This window comes from Acartia tonsa, chromosome 9 (genome assembly GCF_053477335.1).
Source record: "Acartia tonsa isolate MP-2025a chromosome 9, ASM5347733v1, whole genome shotgun sequence".
Taxonomy (NCBI): domain Eukaryota; kingdom Metazoa; phylum Arthropoda; class Copepoda; order Calanoida; family Acartiidae; genus Acartia; species Acartia tonsa.
The window spans coordinates 7,324,964-7,349,068 of record NC_137268.1 but is presented as its reverse complement, the minus strand read 5'-3'; the positions used below and the strand labels follow the sequence as shown (position 1 = coordinate 7,349,068).

At 33.2% G+C, this 24,105-nt stretch overlaps 2 protein-coding genes across 3 annotated transcripts in view; both read left to right on the top strand.

Moving 5' to 3' along the window:
• The first annotated feature begins 334 nt into the window (after positions 1–334).
• LOC145328108 (uncharacterized) lies at positions 335–13,338 on the top strand. The gene is made up of 11 exons (XM_080171681.1): positions 335–474; positions 1,381–1,506; positions 1,713–1,820; positions 3,563–3,680; positions 5,047–5,140; positions 5,516–5,684; positions 6,794–6,859; positions 7,519–7,555; positions 8,014–8,101; positions 9,073–9,132; positions 9,481–13,338. The coding sequence occupies exons 1-11, from the start codon at positions 391–393 to the stop codon at positions 9,599–9,601; spliced, it is 1,071 nt and encodes a 356-aa protein (XP_080027807.1). The 5' UTR covers positions 335–390; the 3' UTR covers positions 9,602–13,338.
• Positions 13,339–13,426: 88 nt separating this feature from the next.
• The window catches only part of LOC145328106 (putative phosphorylase b kinase regulatory subunit beta), a 43,604-nt gene continuing 32,925 nt past the window's right edge, over positions 13,427–24,105 (top strand). For both annotated transcript variants that reach the window (XM_080171676.1, XM_080171675.1), the window contains exons 1-15: positions 13,427–13,539; positions 14,544–14,651; positions 15,129–15,189; positions 15,866–15,947; positions 16,480–16,561; positions 17,536–17,639; positions 17,903–17,978; positions 18,998–19,097; positions 19,327–19,403; positions 20,398–20,579; positions 20,932–21,080; positions 21,694–21,852; positions 22,262–22,365; positions 22,998–23,097; positions 23,672–23,731. In XM_080171676.1, the coding sequence (XP_080027802.1) occupies positions 13,463–13,539; positions 14,544–14,651; positions 15,129–15,189; positions 15,866–15,947; positions 16,480–16,561; positions 17,536–17,639; positions 17,903–17,978; positions 18,998–19,097; positions 19,327–19,403; positions 20,398–20,579; positions 20,932–21,080; positions 21,694–21,852; positions 22,262–22,365; positions 22,998–23,097; positions 23,672–23,731 (1,521 nt within the window). In that variant the 5' untranslated portion in view covers positions 13,427–13,462. The remainder of the gene's footprint in view (positions 13,540–14,543; positions 14,652–15,128; positions 15,190–15,865; positions 15,948–16,479; positions 16,562–17,535; positions 17,640–17,902; positions 17,979–18,997; positions 19,098–19,326; positions 19,404–20,397; positions 20,580–20,931; positions 21,081–21,693; positions 21,853–22,261; positions 22,366–22,997; positions 23,098–23,671; positions 23,732–24,105) is intronic.

Sequence of the window (24,105 nt, the reverse complement as noted above, 5' to 3'; positions counted from 1 at the left end):
AAACTATAAACATATTGGTATACGTCAATTTGTTAGGTACCAATTATATTTATATTTTCAGGGAGGGAGGGGACATTGGGCCGACTATTACAATAGTCCCCAAAGTTCTATACAAATATTTTTGTATTCGTCGAGAACATTTATTGAATTTCAATTGGTTGGTTCATTAAGATCAGTGTCCAAGCGTTTCAACCACTAATTGTAGTCTACACGAGGGTAATCTTGTGAATCATCAATTTATCGACCATTGTCTTATCCCTTTAGATCCCTGATATTTTTGCTTACTTTTTTTTGCGTAGTCTATTCTACATGAAACAAGTTTGTCCAATGTTGTAAAATACCAGTAGGAGATAAAATTGTCTAACAAAATCCGCTCAGTTTCTTTTTGGTATGGATGGAGTTAGGACCAATAATAATATCAAAATGTATGATTCTGTATTCAAAGACTGGGTCAGATGGAATACGTTGTCTAAGGTATAAATAATTAAATGTGAAAATATATCTTGGCTTTCTAATTTCTTATGTAGGACTATTTTTAAAAATTTTATCGCATTTGATTGGTATTGATAAGGTTTGTATTCTTATTTCACCATACTTTTTTTTTTATAAAGCGAATCTTTTTTGTGATCAGGTCGGTCCGTCCGTCCATAATGGTTAGCTCTTTTTGTTAATTAATACATGTTAGAATTGTCCTATCGATTTTGAAGTTATAAACCTACCCAGAACCTATGTCGAGATGCTACCCTCTAAAGGAGAACCATATTGAAGGGGTGGTTAGTGAGATCTTAAGTTACAGACGTACACGTACATCCTGTTACTTTTATATAAGGATGTTGTAATGTTCATATCCAAAGTAATCTTTATCATCCATTGGTTGTATTTCATCCAAGTACATTAAAATACCATATTCAACACAAAAATTTTAAAATTAATAAATATAAAATAACAATTGATTACCTACCTACTATCTTTGATAAATACCTATTGAATATTAATCCAAATATAAATTTTTTATTTAGTGATGTATATTTTCTACCTGATCACTTTGAACTTCTTTCTCTCTTTTCCTTTCTTGATTTCTTTCTTCAATTTATAACATGAATATAGGCAAATCTATCCTTACCTTGATACAAAATTGTATGAAATTATTGAACACCTGCCATAAAATAATATACGTGGATGTTATGACAGAGGAAAAATTGTCAATTTAACTTGGGAACATGGAACTCTTTTATTGGGCAGTTTGTTCATTCATTAGGAGGAGGGGGGATGGGTGGAAGAAGGAAATCGTTATTATATCCCGCTGCAAGTTTCACTTTATTAGAGAACATGAAAATCTGGTGTAATATCCAAGTAATCATATATCCATTATTCTTTCAGAGTACCATGGTCGAAGACGAACAACAATTTTGTTTAAAATGGAACAATTATTCCACGAACATGACCTCGGTGTTCAAAGAACTCCTGGAAAATGAACAGCTCTGTGATGTAACATTAACAGCCCAGGTATAGTATCCAAAGATCTAAAGGGATAAGACAATGTCCGATAAGTTGATGTGAATGATGATGATACACAAAATTTCCCGGCGTTATTTTATTTTTATTTTCTATTAGTTTATGATTCGCTCTGTCCGTTTGTCCATCCACGATTATTTTTGTACTTCGATTCTTTTTATAGTAGTACTTTTACATTTAACAGTTTACTGTTCTAGGACCAGACAATAAAAGCGCACAGGTTGATACTGACAGCCTGTTCTGGATTCTTTAGGAAAGCTTTTTCATCTGTACAGCCCTGGCAACAACCTGTAGTTTTTCTTAAGGTAATTTTCATTTGTACAGCCCTGAGATGGGTTTTTGAAAGATGCCGCGTTTTTTCGACAATTTTTTTGACATTGATTGAATGAACGAAGACGATGAAATTTCAACACAGAGTATACAACATAAGAATTCAAAATTTTAAAATTATTATTTTAGCCATTTGTAAGAATTCAAATATTTAAAATGTCTAATACAACTTAAATCCATTTTCGTTGCATATTTATTAATGCATCTTTTTAGAGCTGTGTTAGACATTATACAAATGGCTAAAATAATAATTTAAAATTTTGAATTCTCAAGTTGTATACCCTGTTAAAAACCTTATTCCATCTTGAAGATCAATGCCCCGTACGATTTTAACAGAGTAATCAACTTGAGAATTCAAAATTTTAAATTATTATTTTAGCCATTTGTATAATGTCTAACACATCTCTAAAAAGATGCATTAATAAATATGCAGCGAAAATGGATTTAAGTTGTATTAGACATTTTAATATTTGAATTCTTATGTTGTATACTCTGTGTTGAAATCCCATCGTCTTCGTTCAATCAATCAATGTCTAAAAAATTGTCGAAAAAACGCGGCATCTTTAAAAAACCCATCTCTGGCAACAACCTGTAGTTTTTCTTAAGGTAATTTTCATCTGTACAGCCCTGGCAACAACCTGTTGTTTTTCTTAAGGTAATTTTCATCTGTACAGCCCTGTCAACAACCTGTTGTTTTTCTTAAGGTAATTTTCATCTGTACAGCCCTGGCAACAACCTGTTGTTTTTCTTAAGGTAATTTTCATCTGTACAGTAGGCCGACTCAAGATGCAAAATTTTTTGGCGCGCTATTTTAACCCATTCTCTTCATAAATATAAGACTATTGATACCTTTAAAAGTGTTCTCAGACTATTTTTTCAGCAATATGTCAAATTCGAATTTCATAAAAAAGGGGAAGGTTCCCCCCTGGGGGTGAAAATTTTTTTTCTTTCAAACCATGGCTTTATACACCTTCCTGAATTCGTCTTGAAGAGTACATTATGAATCAAAAAACGTTTTTTAAAAATATTGATCCCAGAAAAAGTTATCCTCAAATAACCGTCAAAATCACCTGATTTTGCTAAAATGGCCAAAATTGTTAGTTTTTTGAGAATAGCTCTTGCTATGATCAAAATATTTTAAAATCGTTTTTGATCCTTAATGTACTCTTCAAGACGAATCCAGGAAGGTGTATAAAGCCATGGTTTGAAAGAAAAAAAAATTTCACCCCCAGGGGGGAACCTTCCCCTTTTTTATGAAAATCGAATTTGACATATTGCTGAAAAAAAGCTACCAGAACACTTTTTTTGGTATCATTGGTCTTTATATCATAAAAGGAATGGGTTGAAATAGCGCGCCCATTGAATTTCAAAAAAAGTGGTAATTCTGAGTCGGTCTACTGTACAGCCCTGGCAACAACCTGTTGTTTTTCTTAAGGTAATTTTCATAAGTACAGTCCCCATTTTCAATTTAAATTTTTGAGAGAAAAAGGAAAACAATTTCTGTTAGGGGTCATTTTTTCAATTTGCGATTTCTCCAAGGAGGGTAGTGGCCCCCTCCCCAAAATAGTTGTAAACCTTCCCGGGAACTATACGAGATTAGTCTACATTGTAAAAGATATCGGTTCAGCTGTTAGCGAAATCCTTCGAGATTGATAGTCATCCTGTTCCTTTATATCCACGAAATTTCCTATTTTTTAATACCTATATCTTTATTTAGGATATGAAATATGCAGATTTGAAAGGAATCATAGAGTTTATCTATAATGGAGAAGTTAGCATAGACCAAGGAGCCCTCACCTCCTTCCTTATTGCAGCTGAAAGCCTGAAAATCAAAGGTAACTATTCAGGGACGTTCAAGCTTTTAATTTGAGGGGGGTAAAATGTCGGGTTTCAAAGGTTAGAAGGAGGTAATATAACTTTTTTTTGTGTTAAAATCAATTTTTTTTGGACGTACTTATATGGCTGGTACCTAAAGTTATCTGGTTCGTTGGGCCAAAAACTTTGTGTACTTTCATCAAAATGTGATTGGATGGTTCCAAACTACTAGTTTCCAAGCTTTCCAACCAATAATCTTAATCTGCTGACGGGTTGCTTTGCTTTATCATCATTGAGGATGTATTATTGTCTGTCTTATCCTTTAATATCTCTGATTTCAATGCCACTTTAAATATTGAAGAAAAGAATAGAGGGGGCATCAGCTTTATGTATTTCTGACCACAGCGGGGGGACCCTGTCCCGATTTTGTATTGGGTCTTTGAGATACGATAATGTCGGAAACACAGCTAAGTCCCTAAAAATTAATAGAAAGTAATTTTGCTAGTATACGAAATGGTATCCACCACTTGGGCCAGGTAGGTGTGTGATACACTCAGGGTGGGCATACAAAAAACCCACCCAAGAAAACCCACCCAGGGTTTTTTTAAAAACCCATTGAAAAAAAACCCAAGGTTTTTTGGGTTTTTGAAAAAACCATTGAAATCTCACGTTAAAATTTACAAATTAAATCTATATTTACTCAAAGACTAGGATCTAATAACATTTTAAAGCAAATTTTACCTAAAAAACAAAAAATATGAAGTCATTATATAAATGATGCTCTACTTATTGTTCAAATGTTTATGAAATTACTTTCTCTCAAAACTTAATTTCAGAAAACGCTTTGCTACTAAACTGATGATATATAAATTGTGTAAATTACATAATCATAATTGATTTTTTAAACTAAATCATAACAATTTATGAAAGGAAATAGTTACAGTGGCGTGCAGAGGGTTTTATTAGGGGGATGTAAAAAGGAAAAGACCTTAATAATTTCTGGGAGGGGGGGGGGGGGGGTTGACAGCTTAAGAATAGAGGAGTAGGTTCCATGTTTTGAAGCTTTTAACCTCCCCTCCCCCCTAATAGAATATTGTTTGCACCATTGCTAAATGATCGGAATGCCAGCTTTCTTCATTATCTATCTTGTTTATTGTGAAATCTTGCTTACCTTTTACCTACAACAACATAAACATTAATATTTCATCAATATATCAAATGTATTTGACTCCTAAATGAAAAAACCCAATAAAACCCTAAAAAACCCATAAAAACCCAGGGTTTTAAGGGTTTTTACGGGTTGGGTTGGGCTTTTTAAAAAAACCCTGGGTTTTTCCCCACCCTGTATCATACACTCATTCTGTTAATGTTTAATATTTTGTATAGGACTGACTGAAGAAAGCCAAAGACCCACACCCCACCAGAATGGTGTACAGGAGGAATTTACAAAGATCAAAACTAACAAAGAGACTATTAATGGGTGAGTTTTTTAAAGCGAAGCTTTTCCATATAAATTAGTGTCCATCCGTAACGGTTAGATCTTTTCCTTAATTGAGACATGTTAAAATTGTCCTATAATTTATTTAACAAAGTAAAATTGTAAGCGAGTCATCTCTATAATACCTAAAATCCTATAAATACAAGTATATTCTTCATATGGTAATTACGCAACAATAAAATCTACTGATAGTAAAATGAATAGTAGTTGGATTCATTTCCGTTTTGTTGGCCCTTACTATACAAAGATATTATCAATTCTTCGGTGGCTATGATGGTAAACTCTTACCATGAACTCTAAAACTGTGTAAGGTAATAAAAGAAACAAAATATCTAATAATTTTTAATAAAATTCTAGATTTAAATCAGAAGACCTGTTGGGAGCCCTAGCAATTTCCCCTCCAGCCCCTGCCATGAGACATTTGAGTAACCCCGCCCCCGAGGTTGCTGTCCAGGGACAGATGGTGGATGCTATCAAGAATGGGGTTACACCACCCCCCACTGTCATTGATGAACAGAGCTTTGAGGTATGATTTATAATCAAAAATTCAACAGATCTATAGTAGCGTAGGTATAGATGTATGTATATACAGCTAACTTCCTGTCCCCCCTTTCCAAGGACATTTTTCGTCTGTTAGCAAATTGTTTCTTCTACTTGGCTGTGTTGATATTCCCGACACTATTAATTGATTTTCAAAGACCCAATTTAGAGTCGGCGCAAGGTTCTTGGGATGGAGACATACTGTACAGTTTTTGAACCCCTTCCTCTATAGTGTTTTACTCTAATATTCATCCTATCTATAATATCAAGTAGTAAGCTTTACAATTTTGAAATGATAGAGATCTGTAAGTTATGAATATTTTTTATTACCTAAAAACTAGGGCTTTCATGCTTTCAGGGGTGTATATTCTGCACAAGATTTATTTTTTTTCCCCGGCTACAAAATTTTTTATTTTTTTCCCCCCTAGTTTTTTCTCACCAAGTAGGGGGGAAAATGGAAAAATATTTAAAGAACTCTATTTTATCCCTCCTACCACACATTTTTTTAGTTTTTTTTCCACCAAGGAGGGGGGACAATGGAAAAAATGTTTTCAGTTTTCTTAATTTTTACATTTTTTTTCCCTCCAACCACATAGGTATTTTTTATTTTTTTCCCCCCCCTGAGCCGGGGATCCCATGCAGAATATACACACCTGCATGCTTTTGATTCCTATTTAGTCTAACTTAGTTTAGTTTTTAAGTGAAAAGTTTTAAGAAATTATATTTACCTAGGTAGCTAATATATAATATATAAACTTTTTATGGATCTATTTATTAAAGATTGAATACCTATCTATAATAATTCTCCCTCTATCTTTATAACTAGCGGCTACGCCCCTAGAGGCCTCTAATGGCATTTGAGAAGGGGGGATTTTTTTTTATAGAGGCGATTTCTCTTGGGAGGGTGGTGGTACCCCCCCCCCCTCCAAAAAAAATAGTTATAAACCTTCCCAGGAACTGTGAGAAGCTAACCTGTAAAGGAGAACCATATCGGTTCAGCGGTTAGCGAGATCCTTCGGTATAACAAACAGACTAACACACAGACAGACAAACAGTAGACATCCTGTTACTTTATTATAAGGATTATCTATCTAGGATGACTTTGATGATTATGAGATGACTGAGGATGAGATAAAGGCACAAGAAGCAGCTATGGATAAAGTAATTTTTTTTTACAAATCTACTTTGCAAGCCTTGTCTACCACCTATGAAGAGTTAGTTTAGTTACAAAAATGAATTTATCATTTCAGGTGTTATATGCAACTTTCAAATGTTCTTTATTTTACCAAAATCATATTTAGCATGATTACCATTATAATTGGACTTAAACTTGTTATTGGGTAAACAGAATAGAACACCTGCCACAATTAGGCAAATGGTACATTAATGATTAAGAACAAGCATTCATATTGTTGTATTTCATTTATATATTTATCGTATTATAGACAGCTTTCCGCGGATATTAAAATAAAAAATATAAGGTTAAGACCAGTTTTGTTAGATTCGAGGTTGCAAAAGCCTGGGTTAACAAAACTGTTTGGTATTTAATCATTAATTTTATTTTATTCATTGAAAATTGTCTGTACTACAATGCCAACATAAATTTTCAGTATGGCTGAAACCCAGCTCTAATCCAGCGGATAGTAATTGGTTTCGAAACCATACTAACCATTCTGGAAAACGGTCGTATATTCACTTTTATTTGTTTGCATCTCATTCCTATACATGAAAACACTAGATAAAATGTAAAAATTGAAACTAATTACAAGGTACAAATTTAATGAATTTATTCCTAATACATTATTTATTATTGTCTTTAGTATGAGACTGATGGCAACCTTCTTCAAATTCCACCAGGTAAACAATAGATAGATAGAAAGAATAACAGGAGGATAGATAGATAGATAGTCGCTGAATGTACAAGTAGATAGAAAGTTGTTAGATACATGAATTAATAAAGACTGAAAAAGGAAAAGAGAGGTCTTTTAAACTTTTGTGTTAATTAGAGAATCAAATGATGTCCGTCATCGTTTTACAAAGGCAATTAGTATTATTCTGCAAGCATCCGCTTGCATAACATAACAGATCTGCAGAAAGCCTGCATTCAAAGAGGGAAAGAGGGGGCTTAAATTAAAAAAAAACTTGAATTATAAATTTTTTGCTTATGGTTACTTATTTGAAATGTAGAATATAACACCTAACAAAAAAAAGTTTAAATTATAATTTTAATTTATACCTAATTTTATTAAGGGAATAAAAATTAATAATTAACTGCATACAAAATATAATTAAAAATTATAAAATTATTACCTAAGGTATGACCCCGGCTGAAATGGGACTGAAGAAAACCTGTCCTTATTGCTTCCAGAAACTTTCTTGGCACGCGCTCTCCAGGCACATCAGGTATTTTTATATCTAATATGTATATTTATCCATCATTTTTATATCCACTTTATTTATCCATTCACGCACCTTCTAATTGCACGACCTTTATCTGAACGTTCTTATTGTTTATGGTGGCGAGTTAAGCCTGTGTGATGGTTAAGACCTTCCCTTACCTGCCTGTCTTTACTTTATTTTAGACCAACCATTCATTATTCATTTACAACAAAAAATATATACCTAGTTCTTTAACTCAACCAAATTTCTTGTCCACTAAAAACAAAGGCCACCTTTCCCTTATTTAGAATGTGAAATAGTTATTTCTCGCATCGTATTATAAACAGCTTTCCGCGGATATTTAATGTTCAATTATAAGATTAAAAGTTTTTTTAGCCTCGAGGTGCCGAAGGCAGTGTCTAAAAAAACTGGTTATAATCTAATGATTTTACATTTTTATGTTCGTAGAAAGCTGTATATAATACGATGCTAGACATAGTTTTTTCGTATGGATGTGAACCGGTTACTATCCACCGGATTCGAATGAATACGAGAAAAACTTATTATAGTTTAACCTTTGCTCTTCTAATCTTTACTTAACCTAACTTAACCTAAAATAGGATTTAAATTACGTTTTTTTCTCAAAAAAAAGTTGGTTTGCATGGTCCAAACACTTTGTTAGCGAAAATATATTTATTTCAAAATATCACGGTTCAATTTCTTGAACATTAACATTTAATACTTTGTTTATAGGATTAGAGTAAAACGATAGAGGGGAACGGGTTTAAATAACTGTATGTCCCCACTCCGTGAACCCTGTGCTGACTTTCAATTTGGTCTTTTAATATCAGCTAACAGCATAATAAATATTAGTACAGCCAAGTCGCTACAGAAGAGCAGGAAGTAATATGCTAGCAGACGAAAAAAGTCCCCAAGACCGGGGCCAGTTAGTTATTTGAATTATACATCTATACTAATTAAATTTATATTTACAGGGACATGCATAAGGCTAAGTCTGATATGGTGAACTGTAAATACTGTGGCAAGCCATTTAGGTAATTATTTTCTTTATTTACACACTGCAACACACACATCCATTTACTTTCGCAAATTATATTGGACAGATTAAAATATTCATGGGAATAGTTGTTATAGACAGCTTTCCGTGAATAATGAAATTAAAAAAAAAATCCAGTTTTGTTACCCCTGAGGGGACAGATGCCCGGACTAACAAAGCCAGTAGGTATAGCATTATGAGTTTTATTTTATTATTTGTAAAAAATGTGTATAATATAACAGGTACTACACATGATTTTGCAGTGTTACTTTGAACCATATCTAATCCAGAGGATATTAATCGGCTACGAAGCCATACTAGAAAAAAATATTAAATTTGTTTTTAGGAACAAAAACTCCCTCGGCTGTCATATTTGGAGGTTCCACAAGAGAGGAAGGGAAAGCACCCCTCGTGTTGCAGATTCTCCAGTGGCATTGCAAGCTGCCACAGCTGCTAGCATCAGCTAAATATATCAGCTGTCACATGTGCATAACAACAGCTGAGAAAAGCGAACAGCTGATTTGACTTGAATAAATTTCATATCAACAGCAGCTTTTATTTGTCTCTCTTTTCAAAATCTAAGAATCTTGTGCCGAATAGTTTTTTTCATTGCAAAATACATTTGTACTAAACTATTACCTATTTGTTATAGGACCAAATTAAAATTTTATATTTTTCAGCATTTAAAAAAAATATTTAGCTAGGTATCTAATGGCAGCATCACATAATTAGTAGCGAAGCTACTCTATAATAAGTTCACTTTGTCTGTACGTTGGTTCGTAACGCTATTTTCTCGACTGCTGTTTAAGATAGACAGCTGAATTTTTGTGTGGATAATCCTATATTGTATGCGCATCTTCAATATATACATTGTTTTGTCCATATGTATATTAGGGTGGGTTCATATCGGAATTAGACAAAGCGGGGATATGCAACAGATAAAATTAACCTTAAAAACATTTCTGACCGAAAAAGAATTTTAAAAAATTGAGTTTTAGAACACGACCACTTAAAAATATGATTCATTACTTATTTGTATGCAAAGACGACATTCAAATTTTTTTTGAATCAGAACTATGGCTTCATGGTGCTCCCTGGAAAGGCCTTGAGGAGCTGAATCAGGAACTTTTGTACGTTTCAAAATATCTCGTTCCTAGCCTTAGAAATCACTAAAAAACCAAAAAAATTTAAGGTTTATTGAGAATTGTCCAATTTGTAGAGGTTTTTTAGATTTTCTCAGGCTAGGAACGAGATTTTTTTAAACGGACAAAAGTTCCTGACTCCGCTCCTCAAGGCATTTCAAGGGAGCACCATGAAGCCATAGTTCTGATTCAATAAATTTTTGACTCCTATTTACAAATAGCTATACAATTGAATGTCTGGTCGTCAGCGGTTTTAAGACTTAGGATAAATTTTAAATCATCCAGAGGTGTATTATATCTATATAAATTGAGTGCAGATCCCCGCTTTGGCCTCAGAAAAAAAATGTCCAAAATCGACCCACCCTAATGTATATCTTTCATTCTTCAAAAGACATGAAAAATTACTTTATTATAAAGGTTTCGTGATTTTCTGCTCTATAAATCAATTTGTTTGTCCATACATGTTTTTTGTGCTTCGCTAATCATGGATGTTACTTATGCATATTTTTTTAATGGTTGTATTTTTATGAATAATCACTATGATTTTCTATAGTAAAACTTTTCAAAGCTTTGAAGGTTGTTCTATCTATCTAAGTATGTAATCTTAAGTTATAATTTCATTTGTATATATTTTTAGAGTGTTTACTTATATAAATTTTTTCTTATAAATCCTAAATTTGATAGAAATTTGCATGAAGATTTTGTCAGTTTCTGATTGTAAAAATCAGGTCATATCCCTAAGCTTTAAAGAATTATCTCCTATATATAAATAGGATATAGTGTAGTTCACGTAAACTGTTCCTGGTAATGGAAAATCTATGAACTTTATAGGCTGCTAGCGGCTAAACGGCTGAACATATATATAATATATTATTTTTGCACAAAATTTTAACCGACAAAAAGAGGCCTGCAAATTATCTGGAATAGCCATTACCTTCTTTTGCCGCTTATCGCGATGTGGGGTGGGGGCATAATGTGTTACACGTTCAGTTGTTTGGCCGGTAGAAGCTTTTAAAGTTAATATAATTTTGGAGATAATCGTTACCAGGAATATTTTACGTTGACTGCACTAGATCCCAGTTATCAAGTCTCTCTGTCTACTAATTTCATTTTGTAATCATTAACACCATTTTTTCAACATTCAATGCATAACAAAACTGCTTAATACTTTTTTTTACTTTAATTTATAACAAAATATTTTGATATGGAGATAAAATAACTTATAAATGTGATTGTTAACTTGTTTTGTAAATATGATAAAAAAGAAGAATCTACATTATGTGTTCTTCTAGTCTACTAATATATTATTGTCATTTAATATATGATAGATGTTTATCGCATCGTATTATAGACATCTTTCCGTGATTATTAAAATAAAAAAATATAAGATTAAAACCAATTTTTTTAGCTCCGATGTGCTTAATGCTCGGGTTAACAAAACTGTCATTAATTTTATGATTTTATTTTAATATCCGTTGAAAATTGTCTGTAATACGATGATAAACATGATTTTTATGTATGGCTGAGAACCAGTTCTAATCCAGCGGATATTAATCGGATTCTAAGCTATAATGTAATATTATTTACCCAATGATTTTGTATCTGTCCCAGTGCATTTGGCTAGTTTTGTATTTATCTAATTTTATACCTACCTTTTGTGATACAAAATTTCTGAAAAATTTACAATTAAAAGTCACAAGCACAGCATTTTTAATAGCATTTATGGTCGATATTGCATTTTTTTAAAGGAGGATTTGTTGTAAAGGTATTTGATGGGGGATGTGGGGTCAATATCATCCTTAAATTCTGGGGGCGATAGAGACCAAATACTTTTATGAAAAAGAAACTTGTAAATTTTGGGAATAAACTTAAAATGTTTTTTTTTTTGAAAAGAATCTTGCTAAACGTGAAAGAGTCTACCCAAAGACGTCGAATTTTGAGGGTAAAGAGGTGTTTTTATCCCCCTAAACATTTTTTAAATACATTATATTAACCCCTTTACCCTCCCCCCCCCACCCCCTCAAAGAAAGAAAACGTTGAGTCTACCTACAAATTCTTTTTTTGCACGCACCTCAAATTCTTTTTCTTTATCTTGTTCTTTATTACAATTAATTTTTTCGTCCTATTTTAATTATAACTCTAATTAAAGAGCCAAATATTGTAATAGTTATCTATCGCATCGTATTATCGACAGCTTTTCGCGGATAGTAAAATTAAAAATTTTAAGATTAGAGCTAGTTTTGTCAGCAAAACTGGTATTAATTTTATGATTTTTTTCAATTATTCGTAGAAATTTGTCTGTAATACGATACATGATTTTTTTTCGTATGGCTGAGAACCGGTTCTAACCCATCGGATATTAATCGGTTTGAAGCCATACTAGAAAAAAAACTTTCTATTTTCTTACTTTTATATAACCTTGTAACTATATGAGTGATTAACTTGTGATTTGAATCATGTACATATATAAATTTTATCTATGAACTATTTGTGCTATTTTGTGTTTGATATCTCATATTTATATATATCTACCTTTCAGGGATATAGGCATGGGACAATAAATCAAATATTCATTTTTTTAAATGTCCTGGACTTTGGGTACTAGAACCAAAACAACTTTTATTATTTTGTCTATTATTTGAGACTTTGGGGACTAGCGCATAATGCCGCTATTTTTCTACATAAATCTGATTTTTAAGAGTGATTAGTCAGTAAAATTGAATTTATTGTCCATTGTCCTATCCCTTTTTTCCTGTGTACCATTACTTTGCATTTATGAATCTTGCATCACATCAAAATTTAAGGGTTAAATTATACTGTAAAATATGTATATATTTATTTTAACTTACAAAATACTGTATTTTTATTAAAATAAAGTTCATTAAATTTTATTTTATGCCCTTTTTTAAGGGTGCCTAATTTGAACAATTTTGGCCTAAAATTTTAGCCATATTTTCTCTCATTTTAAAATTGATTTTTAAATCAATATTTTTATGGTTGTAAAGAAAAAAAGTGCCTTGCAATTAATGTATTTTGGAATAAGTTTTATATGATGAAAATTTTTATAAAAGTGTAACTTGTAGTCAGATCAATGAATTTATAACAAAGAAATTTTGATAAACAGTAAACCTACGTGTTTTTTATTTGCATAAATTTTGTAATTTCAGAATCCATTTACTAAAAAAAATGGTTCTCTCGTTGGATCCCTCCCCCAAGACAAGTTTGGCGGGGATCGAACCACCCAAGCTGCTTGGGTTAGACAGGTTTGTACCAGGGATGTGAGGGGAAAAGACAATGGCCGATGTATTGATATACATGCCCGATAATGATGCATAAAATTATCCCGTCTGTAGATTACAATCCATGGTTGAAATGTTTGGACACTCAACTTTATGAACTAACCATTCAAACTCCCCCAAAGTTATTAAGCCAATGAACAACAAAACTTTAGTATCAAACTTGTGGAGACTAGTGTAATAAACAGTTCAATGTCCCCTCCCTCCCTGGGTTTGTACAATAAAAAGATTTAGATGAAGAAACTGGCGTGAGTAGAGACTGTATATTACTCAGAGATACTTTTACTGAACTTTGAGTGATGGACGGGCATAGAAAATGACACCCTTATAACAAAATACCAAGTTGTTAATAATGTGACAGAAACCAGCGGCTTCTCCACTAGCATGCGTCTAGGTTCTTTGGTTTAAAAGGGGACAGAAGAATAAATACTCCAAATCAGCGTATCGGAGCCGTTTAATTTTGATGCGGCTCCGGCTCCTACCTTAAAATTAATATATCAATTTTTGTTCATTATTGAATTTGATAAAATAAAATAAATAATATAAAATATTTTGCTTTTATTTGATTAAAGCTATATAAAAGTAGAAGGATGTGTGTTTATTTGTTAAGTAACAATTATATGGAAATAGACCGTTGCCAAATTATAATATTACTTTAAAAAATCATTTTTAGCTAATCTGGAGCCGGAGCCGTTTTAAACGAAAAATACGGCTCCGGATCCGGCTCCACCAAAAATGTTGCTGCTCCCGGCACCGAAACGCTGCTCCAAATCCATCCCTGGGCTAAGACTAATGAAAAAAATCTGTAAAATGAAAATCTCATTTCGTCGTTTCAGTGGTTAGAGAAATATTAAAGAAAATACAGGATGTCAGGGTTGGTAAATACTAGATAAGGTTACAAAATCGTAATATCCGATAAATTAAAACGGATTTAAAGTTGATTACGAAGGAAATCAAGGATTTGTATTTAGAGTTGACACAATAAAGCAGCTAGATTCCTACTATGGGCTGGTAAAGAGACAAATTCTTGCATATCAGAGTCCAACTTCCGGCCTTTTCCCTGCTCAATCAAGTGAAAAGTAAGTTTTAACAACATTTGCATTGGTAGTTTCACTCAAAGTCCCTAGTTGAGCATTATTGAAACTATTGTTTTGAAATATATTGAAAAAAAGTAGGGGGCGGAAGTTTAGTTTTTTATTTACTTTAGGTTAGGTTAGATAATAGAATAATGGATACCTATAGGGTCGCCCCGCAAGTTTCTTTGCTTGATAGGCAGTTTGGCAGAACCCCAAAAACCCTTTCTTTGCACAACCCTTATCAGGAATTGCTGCATAAGATATGATTATGTACCAATTCAAGTAATATTCAGTGAGTAAAGACATCGCCATTTTATTTAGGTACCTAGGTAAACATTATTATTGTGTAGGTACCTATGTAAACATTATTATTGTGTAGGTACCTAGGTAAACATTATTATTGTTTAGGTACCTAGGTAAACATTTTTATTGTGTAGGTACCTAGGTAAACATTATTATAAATATTCTTTCTTTGTTTAGAAAAATTGGATCTGTTCGAGACAGTATTTACTCAGCTGTTTCTGTCTGGGCTTTATACCAGGTAAAGATAGAATATCCCTTTAAAATAGTAACAGGATGAAATCTTTCTGTCAATATGTTTGTATAGATGGATCTTGCTAACCCCTGTCTTTTCTATCTTATAGGTACACAGATGGCTTATAACTAATGTTGAAAGGTAAATTCAACCTCCAAAGAAATATCATCCCTAGAAAAATATCCCCACCTCTCCAAAAAATATCAATAAAAAATTTCTTCGTATTATTGGAATAAATCGTACATGACTATAATAAACCAAAGGGTTCGTCTGCTAGGATTAACGCATGTATAAATATAAATTTGACGGATTGTAGTGCCTGATTGACTTTCAGATCATCTATATTTTTTTTTAATAATTGGGAGAGTTCATATCAATTGTCCATTGTTCTATCCCTGTAGAAAGGGAGGAGACAATGGACTCTAACTTGTAATGGTACCCAAAGTTTTATAAACACGTTATCTCATTTGCTACTTTAAAAACTTTGCATACTTCTATTAGATTGTTTGGTACACACCGCATATACTAGCAGTATCCAATTCCAAACTTTTCCTCAATTATTCTACCAAAGGGGTAATTTTGACAATTTATTGTCCATTGTCATGATATCCCTGTAGGGAGGGAGGGGACATTGGACTGTAATATAAAGTGGTACAAAAAGTTTAGTTTCATATTTTTACAGGCATACAGAAGTGTGGATGATGATAGAGGAAAATGTTATGAGCTTGGTCAAAGCGCAGTTCTTTGTATGAGGGGAATTTTAGGTACAATATTTTAGGTCTTTTGTAATTTAGGCCTTTTGTAGGGTCAGGTCTCTTGTAATTAAATCTTTTGTAACTTCTTGTCGTTAGGTTGGTCTAAGTAGTGTTCTTTGTATGAAAGGCATTTTATGTACAACATTTATGTCTTTTGTAATTTAGGCCTTTTTTTAGGTGTTAGGTCTTTTGTAGGGTTAGTTCTAGTGTTTTGTAATTAGGTCTTCTGTAATTTGTACAATGATAGAGGAAAATGTTATGAGCTTGGCCAAAGTAGTGTTCTTTTTGTGAGAGGAATTTTATGTAGGTATAATTAGGGTTCATCTGTCCGGAACAGTAGGTAAGCTCTTTTCGATAATTTAGACATGTTAGAATTTTCCTACCGATTTCAAACTTTCCATGATGATTCCTAGTTACAGTTAGGTACGATTTTACAAGTGTTATTGTTCGTTTGTCCTACCGTTTCAGAGCTCTGCTTTCATGGATGTTGTCATCCTTGTTATATTAATTTTGTATCTAATATCTTTATCTATCTATTTAGCTTGTTGGATGCGTCAGTCAGCCAAGCTGGAAGTATGGAAAGAATGCCAAGATCCTAAAACGGCTCTCCATTCCCTATTTTGGTAATTGCTTTCAAGAATATTGTTCAAACCCAGGGAGGGAGGGGTCATTGGGCTGTGTATTACACTAGTCCCCAAAGTTTTATATTAACGTTTTCTTATTCGTTGGCTTAACATTTTTGGGGACTTTTTTTATTTTGATTTGGTTCAATAATTAGAATGTCCAAACGTTTTTACCTCTAGTTGAAATCTACATAAGGTGTAATTAATTTTGTGTATCATCTTGGGAATATACATCATTTTAACGGTTATTGTCTTATCCATTTAGATCTCTGGGTTGTATCTCCTACCCATGTGCAACAACTGGCAAGACACTAAAAACTTACATTTTTATGTTCTAGTCTGAAGACAGGCCAAGAAATAATCAGAGTATAATAATCTACAGCTAGACTGTGTATCTCTCTATCTTATATCTATTATTCTAGTCTGAAGACAGGTCAAGAAATAACCTCTACAGCAGATTATAATCATCTACAGCTAGACTGTGTATCTATCTATATTATATCTATTATTCTAGTCTGAAGACAGGACAAGAAATAATCTCTACAGCAGATTATAATTATCTACAGCTAGACTGTGTATTTATCTATATTATATCTATTATTCTAGTCTGAAGACAGGTCAAGAAATAACCTCTACAGCAGATTATAATCATCTACAGCTAGACTGTGTATCTATCTATATTATATCTATTATTCTAGTCTGAAGACAGGACAAGAAATAATCTCTACAGCAGATTATAATCATCTACAGCTAGACTGTGTATTTATCTATATTATATCTATTATTCTAGTCTAAAGACAGGACAAGAAATAATCTCTACAGCAGATTATAATCATCTACAGCTAGACTGTGTATTTATCTATATTATATCTATTATTCTAGTCTGAAGACAGGTCAAGAAATAATCTCTACAGCAGATTATAATTATCTACATCTAGACTGTGTATCTATCTATATTATATCTATTATTCTAGTCTGAAGACAGGTCAAGAAATAATCTCTACAGCAGATTATAATCATCTACAGCTAGACTGTGTATCTCTCTATCTTATCTACCTGGTACAAATGATTGCCTCAGGTATTGATATATTTCTATTAATCTTTATTTTGTATTATCTGATTTAAGATTTAAAACTATTTTATTCAAACGGGTTAGGTATCTTAATCATATTTTATTATTAGTCGAAATCTTCCAAATGAAATATTCTAAGCTGAAGGGAGGGGGGGGGGGGGGGGGTTAGTGGACATAACCTTATTTAATGAGTGTTATTCATTACTCAAAGATTTAAATGTATTTTTTTTTTACAAATAAATGAGGGATGTTTATGTTATGTTTTGTAGGCTTACAGATTATTTACAGTCAAGAAGAGGTTGCTTTAGTCCAGAACCTTATCTATTATGTGGAGAGAGCTTACAGGTTTGAACATTAATAATTACTTGATTTATTATTTGTTTAAAGTTTTAAATTAGAAGTATAAAATACAAAGTCTATTCTACTTGAGTATTATTAAAACAAAGTTTGAGATACCTAAAAAGAGTTTTAACTAGCTTCAAGGAAATAAAAACCAAAAGAACTAAAACTTGAAATAAAACAAATACATACCTAGGTACCTACACAATTATGTTAAATGTAAAGGGGGGAGGCGGATGTGCCACTTTTTGAAACCAAAAGTAAAACGTGCATGATCTAAGCCCATAAAAGAGTTAAAGCTCTAAAATTTGGCACAACAGTTGCTTTTGTGGAGAACAATATGGAACTGTGAAGAAAAGGCGGCGGAACCGCCACTCCCGCCGATAACCCCCGTTTCCCGCCAATTTAGTTTTGCCTTTTCTTGCCACAATAGATAATTTTCAATCATCTGAGATAAACTTTTTTTTACACTTGTAAGATTTTACACTTGCAATTTTTTTTTAATATTGATATGATAAGTGTCACGTGAAAATATAAGGGAAATTTTTATGAGAAAAAAAGTTTATCTCAGATGATTGAGAACTGTCTAATTTGGCGAAAAAAAAAACAAAAAAAATTCGGCGGGGGGTGGTTCCGCCGCCGTTTCTTCACAGTTCCATAATGTTCTCCACAAAAGCAATTTCTGTGCCGAATTTTAGAGCTGTAACTCTTTTATGGACTGAGATCATGCACGTTTTACTTTTGGTTTCAAAAAGTGGCACATCCGCCTCCCCCCTTTAAATTTAAAAATGAATATATAATATACGTGGATATTATGTAGGCCGTAGGGGGAAAAATTGTCAATTTGGGTTGTTAACATGGACATCACTTGTTGGTCAATTCGTTCACCCATTAGAAGTGGAGGGAATGAGGTAAGAAGGGGATTGTTATTTTAGCAAGCTATAAGTTTCAATCTATTCGAGTACATGCTAATCTGGTGTAGGATTCTAGTAATAATAAATCTATTAATTTAAATCCCTTTATAGAACGCCTGATTTTGGAATGTGGGGTCGTGGTACAAAATACAATGATGGTAAGCCAGAAGTTAATGCCAGCTCCATTGGCCTGGCAAAGGCTGCCCTAGAGGTAAAATCAGACTTATATCTTACATAGCAGTCGAGGAAATCCTTTAAATTTACTAGTGGCTCTGCCCCTTGCCTCTATGGAATTATTTATTTGATATCAATACGCGAAGCTGATATCAAATACATTCCCATAAAAACACTCCCTAAATTTGTAGTAGGAATCCATTTCTTAAGAATTAAAAAACTTCAAAAAATATTTCCAAAATCTAATGAATATTCGTTCCTTCCAGGCTGTTAATGGATTTAATCTGTTTGGAAGTCCTGGTAACCATGCTGTTGTATATGCTGACATAGATGCTCATAACAGGTAAACAATAGTTCTGGTAACCATGATGTTGTCTATGCTGATATAGATGCTCATAACAGGTAAACACTAGTCCTGGTAATTATGCTGTTGTCTATGCTGATATAGATGCTCAATGCTCATAACAGGTAATCACACTGTTGTCTATGCTGATATAGATGCTCATAACAGGTAAACACTAGTCCTGGTAACCATGCTGTTGTCTATGCTTGCTGATATAGATGCTCATAACAGGTAAACAATAGTTCTGGTAACCATGGTGTTGTCTATGCTGATAGAGATGCTCATAACAGGTACACAATAGTCCTGGTAACCATGCTGTTGTCTATGCTGATATAGATGCTCATAACAGGTAAACAATAGTTCTGGTAACCATGCTGTTGTCTATGCTGATATAGATGCTCATAACAGGTAAACCTATAGTTCTGGTAACCATGCTGTTGTCTATGCTGAAATAGATGCTCATAACAGGTAAACAATAGTCATGGTAACCATGCTGTTGTCTATGCTGATATAGATGCTCATAACAGGTAAACAATAGTCCTGGTAACCATGCTGTTGTCTATGCTGATATAGATGCTCAAAACAGGTAAACAATAGATATTTTTAACTCTTTTTGATTTACAGAAGCAGAGACGTCCACGCATTTAATTTAAAGGAGGTTAAATGAGGGGTTTCAAAGATTTTAGGGTGAAAAGTTTAAACACAATTTTATCTTTTAGAATTTTAGAATACCTAAATAAAAGCCTTCTTTTTTTGGTATTCATAAGTTTTGATATAATTTTTTTTATTAAAACTCATAAATGTCAAATCTTGACCAAAATGGAGATATAAACATTATCGAAGTTTCCAAAGTTTCAATCCACATTGTAATCTACAGAAGGGTTATTTTGTGTAATATCATCGGGGATGTTTATTGTATATTTACCTATCAATTTATAGGCCGTTCTCTTATCCCTGGATTAAATATCAGTTTTGTTAACTTTATTTATTTCAGAAATCGCAGCATCTTTGAGACCCTGATCCCACGTGGGTCCAACACGAAGAACACTGATGCCTCGCTGATGTGCGCCATCTCGTGGCCAGCTTTTGCAACCCATGTGTACAGCAACTACAAGAGGACCAAGAACAGGATTATCAGAGAGCTGGATGGAGAGTATGGCTTTAAACGGTATATTGGTAAGTAAAGGCTTTTAATGTTTTTGTGTGCAATTTTAGGGGAGCTTAGGTTTCCTTATTTGGCAAAGGGTTTAAGTAAACCTTCTGAGATATATAGCAAAACAAATACATGTTTTTTACTTTTCCAATATACTATAAAACTAAAATCTCTTACTTGGATCTTACACAAGATTATCATATCATGTACTCTAAAAAAGTGAAGCGGGCTAAAATAACGATTACCCATACCGTCCCCTCCTACTGGATAAAGAAACTTACCAATAAATGACGAGGGAAATAGCCCCTGTCTAAATATCCACGTATTTTCTACATTCATTATTATTCAATAACCTAAAATCTTTCTAAACTTTAGGTGATGGTTATGGATGTGAGGTGGAGAATCCAGTGAAGAGATTCTATGATGTTGGGGAGGTGATGAACTATGAACATATTGAGAATGAATGGCCGCTCTTCTACCTGTATATGATTGTTGATGGCATGTTTGAGGATGACCAAGAACAGGTTAGATTCTTTAGTAGTGCAGCTAAAGAAGCCTTTTTATGTTCTTTTCTTTATTGCTGTGCTAATTTTGGTGCTATTAATCCTTGTTTTACCGAAAATATTACTGATTGTTAGTAGTGAAGCTTCTCTATATTTATTTTTGTCTGTCCGTCCGTTAGTCATGACATAGTGCATCTAATCTATACATTGTTATGTCCGTCTGTCTGTTGGTCATGCTTCAAAAGATGTAAACATTTTTTTATGTTTCCTTATTCTCTTGCAGTTTTTGCATATTATAATCCCTCTTTTTTCATTGTTATGAGAACTGAACTTCTGGTCTATAACTAACTTTATCAGTTTGTCCATTTCATGATTTTTGTGCTTTGGATATTGTCATCCTTGATAAAAGCTAAGCTTTTCATAAATTAGGGGCGGTCCGTCCGCCCGTAACGATTAGCTCTTCACATTAATTTATACATGTTAGAATTGTCCTATCGATTTAAAACTTTGCATGACGATTCCTATAACAGTTAGGTACGATTTAGGAAACGTAGCAACTATATAATTGTTTCAGAAAGTCCCTACGTCTATTTATAACATGCTGATTTTTAAGTTTTTGATTTATTGAATTAAGGTCCAGCTGTACCAGGACAAGTTGGAGAAGTTGATCTCGTACGACTGCAACGGGGACCCAGTTATCCCTAAGATGTTTGTGGTCCCCAAGAGTTCAGTGGACAGTGAAAGAAAAGCCCCACGGTCTCAGTCGAGAAGAGCCAGTTCATATCATATTAAGGTAATTTTTGTAGGACTGCCATAAAAAGTAACAAAATATCTGTCTGTCCATTCATTTGTATTATAAAACCTCGCAAACCGCCGAACTGTAACTTCTCATAGGTCCTGGGAAGATTTATAGCTATTTTGGGGGAAATGTACCACCATTTTCTCAACATTATCGAAAAAAATTATTTAGTTCCCTAGGGCGGTGCCACTGTATGACTTACTGGACTTCCATTTGTACAAGTTTGCGGAAACTTTTAAAAACTACAGTTAAATCCGTTAGTATTCATAAAATTACTGACATTTTACTACATTTCTGTTGTACAGCAAGTGGAATTTGTAATGGATAATCCATGAGGAATATTTCTTGGTTAACAAGTATATGCAACATAAACAAATATTGAGGACATTTATTTTGATTTTAGGTTGGGGAGGCAGAGAATATCTTCCTGTGGTCCCAGGCCATGTTCATCATCTCCAACCTTCTCACAAAACATCTTATTCAACTCTGGGATCTTGATCCAATCAGGTACAAATAGAGAGGGGTGTGATATTGGGCTGTTGATTTTACTATCTAGTCCCCAAAGTTTTATGATAAAGTTTTCTTATTTGTTGGCTATACAACTTTGGAGAATTAATGAATTTTGATTGATGGGTTTATTAAGTTGAGTATTCAAACGACTGATTGTATTCTACAGAAGAGGTTATTGTTGTATCGTCATTGGGGATCTACATCAATTTATTGGCCAATGCCATTGTCTTATCCCTTCAAATCTCTGGGTACAAATGTTTGTCTGGATAATGGTATTACAACATAGGTAATTGTTATATAATTTAAAAAACAGTAAAAAAAGCTGTTTCTAAGCAGTCGGACTGCTACCTCTGCTACCTATGGATGTTATACATATATTGAATTTGCCCCAAAATAATGGGAATGGAGACAAAATCAGAAGTCTAGCTTTAATAGCAGCTGGGTAAATGATATATCTCCCATAACGTCGGACGGACTGGCGAACAGAAAGACAGACAAAGTATATTATAGAGTAGCTTCGCTACTAAAAACTTTACTGATATTTTCTACAATTTTTACTACCTACTTTAGTAACTAACTAGCGGCTACGCCCCTAGAGGCCTCTAGTGGCACTTTAAATGTTTTGTTAGGAGGTACCTTCCAAACTATCTGAGGCCAAGATTGACATCGAGGTATTCAGCCTTTATGAGGAGCGCACAACAGGGTCAACGAATGGAGCAAGTTGTTCAGGTAAAAAACAGTAGGGTTAACGCATGGAAGAAGTTTTTCAGATAAAGAACAGTAGGTTCAACGTATGGAGCAAGTTGTTCAGGAAAAAAAATAGTAGGTTCAACATATGGAGCAAGTTGTTCAGGTAAAAAACAGTAGGGTCAATGCATGGAACAAATTGTTAAAGTAAAGAACAGTATGGTCAACGTATGGAACAAGTTGTTCAGGTAAAGAACAGCAGGGTCAACGTATGGAACAAGATGTTCAGGTAAAGAACAGCCAGATTTATGAGGGAAGCACAGTAGGGTGAACGAATGAAGAAAGTTGTTCAGGTGTGAAGCTTAAGATTTTGATAACTATTGAATCAAGTATTACTTTTTATGGAAGCTTGATATCGGGCTTGGAATGGTTTTATGCTTTTTCATTTCCATGACTTAAAACTTGGGTTGGTTTGGGCTATTTGTCTGCCCTTCCCTTTGATTCTAAATGCTATGCTAGGAGCGCAACTATCTTGCAAAACAAATTTATAAATCAGTTGAAATTACTTATAAAGTTATAACTAACTATTTATTGTACCTAACTTTAATATATTAAGGTTGTTTTGATAGCAGAAACAACAAGACTGCAAGCTATGCTTGCCAACTACGGAATACAGGTAAACTTTAATTTGTGCACTCTTGACTTAATGATAATGTTTGACCATCAACAGTAAGGATATGTTATTTGTTCGAAGTGGTTTCCTTCAAAGTGCCTAGTCGAACAAAGAACTCACCTCCCTTACTGTATAATAAATTGAAAATAAGTGGGGTAGATCATTTATTTGTTATTTGCTTTATGTTATTTTATTGTCATTTATACAATCAAAATTCAGTTTGCCATAAGTACATTCATTTCACCAGCGAAAATACATCCACTGTAAATTTGCAGGATGTGTAAATGGCAGTCCCCCATTCAACAGGGTGGTTAGAATAGTTAGTAAGATAAAAAGTTATATCTTTTTTAACAACATTTTGTAGTTTAAATAAGTAC